This window comes from Lemur catta, chromosome 8 (assembly GCF_020740605.2).
Source record: "Lemur catta isolate mLemCat1 chromosome 8, mLemCat1.pri, whole genome shotgun sequence".
Taxonomy (NCBI): Eukaryota; Metazoa; Chordata; class Mammalia; order Primates; family Lemuridae; genus Lemur; species Lemur catta.
The window spans coordinates 1,032,763-1,040,686 of record NC_059135.1 but is presented as its reverse complement, the minus strand read 5'-3'; the positions used below and the strand labels follow the sequence as shown (position 1 = coordinate 1,040,686).

At 57.9% G+C, this 7,924-nt stretch overlaps 1 protein-coding gene across 5 annotated transcripts in view; it reads left to right on the top strand.

Moving 5' to 3' along the window:
* The first annotated feature begins 817 nt into the window (after window positions 1-817).
* Window positions 818-7,924, top strand: part of SNED1 (sushi, nidogen and EGF like domains 1) — a 67,489-nt gene continuing 60,382 nt past the window's right edge. For all 5 annotated transcript variants that reach the window (XR_006736961.1, XM_045559901.1, XM_045559897.1 and 2 more), the window contains exon 1: window positions 818-1,030. Coding sequence is in view for 4 of the 5 variants with exons in the window: in XM_045559901.1 (XP_045415857.1) it covers window positions 818-1,030 (213 nt within the window). In the remaining variant the exon portion in view is untranslated. The remainder of the gene's footprint in view (window positions 1,031-7,924) is intronic.

Sequence of the window (7,924 nt, the reverse complement as noted above, 5' to 3'; positions counted from 1 at the left end):
GAGGCCACCGGACGGGGACACTGAGTCCAAGCTGTGGGCTACGCAGCCCGAACTCGGGGTCCTGGGCGCTCCCGCCAGCCCCAGGGTCATCTGTCCGCTTCGGGGCGGGGGTGGGGAGGCGCTTTACCCAGGACGCCGCCCGGGAATTTTCCTGCTGTGACGCTCCCTGGGGTCCCTGAACGCCCCAGGAATGTCCCGATGTGACCGTGCGGGGTGGAAACACTTCGTTTAATGCCTTGAGTCACATAAACTCCCGGGACTGGCCGCCGGCAGTTGCAGAAAGGCTCGTCCGAGCGCGGCTCGGCCAGGCTGGCCCGACGGACGCCTGTCAGCGCCGTGACCTGTCCCTCGCCCGCGCTCGGCCCAGCGTCTCCGGCAGTCCTCAGGGAACCAGGTCGGTCCCAGAACCGCCCTGCGCGCCCCAGTGGCGCCTCCCGGGCCGGCCCAGGCTGGCAGCGGGACCCGCAGAGGCGAGGACGGCCCCGCCCCAGGGCGCGCGCCCGCGAAGCGCTCCCCCGGCCAGCGCCGGGCCGGGCAGCTCCAGGGCGCCGGGCACGCGGCCGGGCCTCCCGCGGGGCCTGGCGCTTTAAGGGCCGCTGATTTGCATGGCCGCGCCCCTGCCCCGCCCCCGCCGAGGGGCTATTTAAACCGTGGCCCGAGGGGGCGGGGTCGGCCCCGAACGCGGTCCCGCCCGGCGCCTTCCTCGGCCGAGCGCGGACCCGGACTCCGGACAGCGCGGCGCGGCCCGGGCGGGGGTGCGGCTGGCGCAGGGTGCCTGGCCTGCGGGGCCTCCGTCCCGCAGCGACCCGACCCCGCGATGCCGCGCGGCGCAGCCTGGGCGCTGCTGGTGGCCGCGGCCCTGGGGCTGGGGGCGCGCGGGGCGCGCGGCGCGGTGGCCCTCGCCGACTTCTACCCGTTCGGCCCGGAGCGCGGCGACGCCGCCACCCCCAAGCAGGACGACGGCGGCTCGGGGCTGCGGCCGCTCTCCGTGCCCTTCCCGTTCTTCGGCGCCCAGCACTCCGCGCTCTACGTGAGTACCGCGCCCGCGCGGGCGCCCGCGGCCGGCAGCTTGGCACCGAGGCGGCCCGGGGTGGAGTGAGGACAGCGCTTCCTCCCGGCGGCGGCAGCCGGACAGCGGCGCGGAGAGGCGCGGCGGGGCGGGGCGGGGCGCGCAGCCGGCACCTGGGCGGCGGCGAGGGGAGCGCCGCCCCGGCCTTGCCGCCCCGCGGGCGCGGAGCGGGGCCCCTGCCTGGTCAGTGCGCAGACGGCAGCGCGCACGTGCTTCCGAGCGGGTGCCTGGCCCGTGAGGTCGCAGCCCTTCCTAGCGCTGCCCCCGCTGACAGCAGCGAGGCCCAGTGCCAAGAGGCTGTGAACCCGGCCCAGGCACTCAGGGCAGGACCTGCTCCGTGGCAGACCCCCGCCGGGCAGGGCTGGCAGCTGGGAGGAGCGCAGACGCGCAACAGACCTGTCCTCCCCTGAGCCTTTCTCTCCCTCCCCCACCCGGGTCCGGGGCTGGCCGCTCAGGCTCAGACCCTCCAAACCACTCCCAGGGGGAGCTTCTGGGGCCCGGAACTCGGGACGACAGGAACAGCTTGGGCTGAATGACATGACATGACCTGAGTGCCAGTTCTGTCTCCACGGCTCTCCGGTGTGACTCTGGGCCAGTCACTGGTGGGCTCCCCGCCCAGGGAATGAAACGTTGCACCTCATAACTTGGTGGAGCGTCCACTGTGAGTGGGTGGCGGGCCCGGCACTGGTCCCCGGTTCCCTGCATCCCCCCGAGCCGTGTCTAGGAAACTGCTGGGCCAGCCTGGTGTGCAGGTACCTCCCGTGCCACCACCAGCACCTTCATCTTCAGCTTGGCCACGGCCTCATCACAGCTCGCCCACCCGCCATCAGCCCCCATCACAAGTCCCCTCCACCGTCAGCACCTCTTCCTCCAGCCCCGCCACCACCGTCCCCGTCCTCTTCGATATCCCCCTGTCGCCATCCACACTTGCACGGTTGTCACCACCCCTACCCAGCACTGTGCACATGACCTCCACCACCATGACCTTCAGGACCCCCCATCCCCCCACCAGAGCCAGCGTCACTCGCACTGTGGGCCGCAGTCCCCACTCCACAGCCCGGCGGCTGCCTTTCCCCAAGCCTTAAGGAAGCCTCCCCACCCAGCGCAGCACAGGGTGATGTGACAGGTGGGCGGGGCATGTCCATGCCACCGCTGCAAGTCCCTCTCGGCCGGGACTTGGACACGGGGGAGCACTGACTTCCGGAAGTACAAAGCGGGCAGGGCATCGCGCTCCGGTCTGCCTGTGTCTCTCGGGTGGGGAGACTCCCGCCGGCACCGCCTAGCAGAGCTGTCAGGACGTTCCCTGAGCATCTGGGCCGGCTGGACTTGCCCACCCTGAGTCACAGGTGAAAATATTATTGCAACAGCTGACCCTTTAACAGCCTCACCGAAAACACCCGCCCTTGCCAAAACAACCGGGAGAAACAGCTCTCCAGTGCCAAGACCCGCTAGGAAAACAAGTGGTTTTATCAGAAATGAAACTTCTGGCTGCTAACAAAACATAACGTCTCCATGAGAGCTTTTTCCTGAAACAAAGGTATTATTTGAAGAGCACTTGCTGATGTGGACGTAGTGTGTGCAGGGCTTGCTCAGTAGAAAAGCAAATGGAATTCTTGAGGGAGCCAAGCCCAGGACACCTTGCCTGGAATAACTCAGGGCTCCGTGGCTGGGGAGGGAAAAAGGAAATAGTTAGAATCAAAGCCAAATGGAAAGAAGGGTGAGCGAGTGCCCCCCAGAATGAGGACACTGCTCTGGACACCGGCTCTGGCCTCCTCCAGCCCCATGGAGTCCGCAGGGGCCTGGCGCCCGCCAGCGCTGAGCCCAGGGGCCTCCCTGCTGGGGCTCCACGGCGTGGCCAGGAGTGGGCCTGCTGCGTGGCTGAATGCAGCGTGGCGCTGCCCACGGGCACAGGTGGGAGTTAGGAGTGCCCTGCAGGAGACTGGTGCTTCTGTCGTGTTCGTCAGAGACGGCACACAGGTTACAGCCCTGGCAAGACGGCGTGGGGCAGCCCCCTTTCTAGAGGGACCTGTCATCTTGCTTCTTTCTCGTGTGGAGGTCGTGGTACGTGGGAAGTTGTGAGGCTCTGGGAAGCGTTGAGGCCACGCTTCATTGCTGAGGTTCTAAACACAAACTGGATGCTGCTGCCCCCGGGGCGGAGTGCTGCAGCCTCCCGCCGCCTGGGCATTTTACTGCCACTTCCGGTAACGGCCACGGGACTGTGGCGGTGGAGTGGTCTGGGCAGGCACAGGAAGTGAGAGGGAGTCCCTGCTTCCCCCCAGAAGCCGGAGCCGCTGTCCCCAGGTGCAGCCCCACCCAGGGCCTGGTCTTGAGGACACTCAGGAAGATCTTGGTTAAGTCGGTGTCAGAACCCGGTGTGGCCGTGGGCAGCACGTCGTCTCCAGCCTCTGCTCCTTTGTTGCCGGGGACAGGAGAGGCCGGGTGGACGGTGTCCCTGGAGGTGCCGGGCTCCTGTGAGGGGCCGGGCGTCTGTTCAGGAGCTGCGGTGGGCGGACCGGGCGTGGGTCCACCAGCTGTGTCTCCATGTCTGAGCTGGGGTGCAGGGTGGCCCCTCAAGGGTCTTGTCCCCCCTCCTCCGGCCCCCACTGCTGGCGCCTCAGTGCTGTGACATTCCCTGACCTCCGGGTCTTAGAAACTCTTTACGCTCTTTGTCTTTTGGAAAACTCTGGGGCCAGTCGGAGAAACGTAGAGCCCTGAGTGGGAGACAGGAAGGGTTGGGGCAGTGCCTGGCAGGGCCCCAGGCGAGGGGGGCAGTGTCGACAGTCAAGCTGCCCTGGACTCCGGCTGGCCAGCGCCCGCCTCTGCCCGGTGTCAGGTCTGCTGCCCCGAGCTGCGTCTCCAGGCCGGGGCACAGGCCCAGGGCAGCTGCCCTGCCCACCCAGCTCCTCAGGTAGCCCGTGACCTTTGCCTGGTCTTTTCCTCCTCCACGAGCCTCAGTTTCCCCATCTCTGGGATGGAGCCCCCCATCTAGTTACGCCTGTGACATGCATCTCACCATTACTGTCACGGTTGTCTGACCACTGGCTCCAAGTCATCTGGAAAATCCGCCTGACCCACAAGGACAACCCCAGTGTGACCAAGGCCTGCACAGAGGTCGATCTGGCAGCAGACACGTGGGGAGAAATCACCGTCCACTGTTCTCTGACCTCGTGATGCCTCCCAGCAAGTGCAGGGCCCCGTGGCTGGGAGCCGGGTCCCGGCTGCTCCTCAGGGCCTGTCCACCAAGGCACCAGGGCCCCTCTCTGGACTTGGCCAAGGTGGGCCAGCCCCTGCTGGGGCCTGGGGGAGGGCCGCAGAGGGAGGGGCTCCCCCGGACACGGCCTCAGGCTGGAGTGAGAGAGCCTGGCAACTCCCTCTGGGTAGTCGTCCCCTGTGCAGGTCAGGAAACCGAGGCTCAGAATGCAGATTCAGGGACCTTCAGACGCCTGTGTCCAGCTGTCCCTTTGCCGTGCCACTCCAAACCTGGCGGGACCCACATAGAAGTCCTGCTTCCTCCCTGGCCCCGGCCCATCTCTGAATGTCCCCCAAGAGCCTCCTCCCGCACCCTCGTTCTCCACGTCACTGGCAGCTCTGCCTTTCCCAACAGCCACCTCCCTGGCGCAGGCCCCGTTCCCACTCGCCTGGACACCTGCAGACCCTCCCTGGACTCTGAGGTGCCCCCAGCCCTGCCTTCTGTGTCTGCAGCGGTGTGTCCTGTCAGTTCTCACCTCACCGCAGTTGCTCATTTGTTTTCTTGTTTGCGCTGTGCTGCGTGAGGGTGGGGACCATATCTGTCCTCGTGCCACCATGCTGGTGGTGGTCTTAGAATAGGCCTAGTACACCCCAGCGGGATGACAGCCTGCCTGGCTGCAGCAGCAGGGGTACCCAGGGCAAGACTCTCTGTCACCCCTGCTGAGGCCCGAGGATGCACGTGGCAAAGTGTGTGAGCCACAGGCTGTGTGTCCCCTGCTCCACATGCATGCGGTGGGCTCACATTGGTGGCCACCAGCACACTGCACCCTGTGTGTCCCAAGCCAGAAGGGGTCCCACCTCCCCCAACAGGGTGGGTTGTGGGCTGAGGTCAGCTCTTCCACACAGGTCACAGGGCCGCACGCCCCACTCAGCCCATGGCCAGCTCCCTCCCAGGCATGGCCTGAGCCATGTGGCACTGGCGTGGTAGTGCCAGACTGCTGGACCGTGGTCATGCGGCAGGGGTGGGCGCCCCCGGGGGGGACAGGGCCAGCCCTGCTGTGTGAGGAAGGGAAAGGCTGAGGTGTGTGTGGAAGGCGAGATCCCAGAGTGAGGATGGGCTGGGGGAGAGAATGGCACAAGGTAAACCGTCCCTCACGGCCTCCCCTGGGGGAGCCCAGGAGGACAGTGATGTGTGCAGGGAGTGGGCACAGCACAGGTGAAACCGGGCAGTGGTTCTGGCTTCTTGTTGAGATCGTCAGCAAAGCTCTCCCTGAGTCTTGATGACTGGCCTTGATTCTCTTTCTGATAAATGCAAAAAAAAAAATGTATCATTGATCTTGTTTTTTCATCCAGGCTGACAAATCTCCTCTTTTTAACTGGAGTGTTAGACCATTTACATTTAGTGTGAATATCCATGTGGTTCCTATTTGTTACATCTGTTCTATTTCCTTCTTTTGGATTTTCTTTCTTTTTTTTTTTTTTGAGACAGAGTCTCACTCTGTTGCCCAGGCTAGAATGAGTGCCGTGGCATCAGCCTGGCTCACAGCAACCTCAAACTCCTGGGCTTAAGCGATCCTTCTGCCTCAGCCTCCCGAGTAGCTGGGACTACTGGCATGTGCCACCATGCCCGGCTAATTTTTTCTATATATATTTTTAGCCGTCCATATAATTTCTTTCTATTTTTAGTAGAGATGGGGTCTCACTCTTGCTCAGGCTGGTCTCGAACTCCTGAGCTCCAACGATCCGCCCACCTCAGCCTCCCAGAGTGCTAGGATTGCAGGTGTGAGCCACCACACCTGGCCTGGATTTTCTTAATGATTTCATATTATCTCCACATTGGCTCATTCATTAGCTATACCTCTTTGTTTATTTTTAGTGATTATTCCAGGTTTAAGATACATTCTCAACTAACTTGTCTGCCTTCAAATAATATGCTCTTTCAGGTACAGTGTAACAACTGCTGACCATATCTCACTTCCCCCTCTGGTCTTCATGCTGTTGTTGTCATACGTGTTACTTTACATGTGTTATAAACCCAATAATACATTGTTAATAGTTTTGCTTTAAACAGTTAATTATCGTTTAAAGAGATTAAAAATTGGAAAGTCTTATATATTTACCCACATATTTACCGTTTCCAGTCTTCATTCCGCTGTGTAGGTCCAGAGTTCCATTGCATGTCACTTTCCTTCTGCTTTCCAACTTCCTTTAACATCTTCTGTAGTGCAGACCTGGGCATGAGTGGTGTCAGTTGTTTTTAATCTGAAAATTCTTAAATTTACCTTCATTTTTGAAAAATATTTCTTCTGGGTGGAGTAGAATTCTAGGCTGACTTGGAGTCTTTGTTTGTTTGTTGTTTGCACCCCCTTCCCCCGCAGGTTTTTGAAGAGGGTCCTCTATTGTCTTCTGATGGGCATAGTTCCCAGTGAGCAGTCTGCTGTCGTTCCCATCTTTGTCCCTCTGTGTGTCACCTTTCTCTGGTTGCTTTTGAGACTTTCTTTTTATGACTGTTTTGCAGAAATTTGATTATTAAGTGTATTGTGGGCTTTTAAAAATATTTCTTCTGCTTGAGGTTCTTAAGACTTATGATTTGTGGGTATATAGTTTTCATGAAATTTGAAAAAAACTCAGCCGTCTTCACGTTTTTCTCCTGTTCTTTCTCCTCTGTCATTTGAAGACTCAGATTATACACACATTAAACTGCTTGCTACTGTCCCAGAGCTCACTGAGGCTTTGTCATTTTTTGTTAAGTCTTTTTTCTCTCTTTCCTTCATTTTGGATATTTCTATTGTCATGTCCTCAAATTAACTGATTTTTTTTTTTTTTACTGTCGTGTCCAACCTATTAATCCCATTTAGTGTTTTTTCATTTCAGCTATTTTATTTTTTACTTACCTAAGTTCTATTTGGGTCTTTTCTGCATCGTTCATTTCTTTCCTCATTATGTAGATATTTTCTTTTATATCCTGAGCATAAGTTTAATCTTTATAATATTTGCTTTAAGATTGTCTACTAATTTCAGCATATAATTTTAATATAATACTTTAACTTTATACCAGAAAACTGTATTAAAAAGCATAGTGAACAAATATTAAACTCCAAGTATAGCTTTATTTTTCACAGGAGTATAGGTTAGCAATTTTAAAACTACTGAGCAAATGAGTAAATATATTGAAAAGTTGCAAGTATGGACAGGAGAAAGCACAAAAGGAAACCTGTGGTTTTATGTTGGATTGGAATTGGACACATCAGTATAAACTCATAGTACCTATTTGTGTGTGTGTGTGTGTGTGTGTGTGTGTGTGTGTGTGTTATGATAGGTGGACATAGCTATGGGGGTCTGTGTGTGTATATGTTATGATAGGTGGATATGGATATGGGTATGTGCATGTGTGTATGTGTGTGTGTTATGATAGGTGCATATAGACATGGGTATGTGTGTATGTTATGATAGGTGGATATAGAAACGTGTGTGTGTGTGTGTGTGTGTGTTATGATAGGTGGATATAGCCGTGTGTGTGTGTGTGTGTGTGTGTGTGTGTTATGATAGGTGGATATAGACATGGGTGTGTGTGTGTTATGATAGGTGGATATAGACATGGGTGTGTGTGTGTGTGTGTGTGTGTGTGTTATGATAGATGGATATAGACATAGGTGTGTGTGTGTG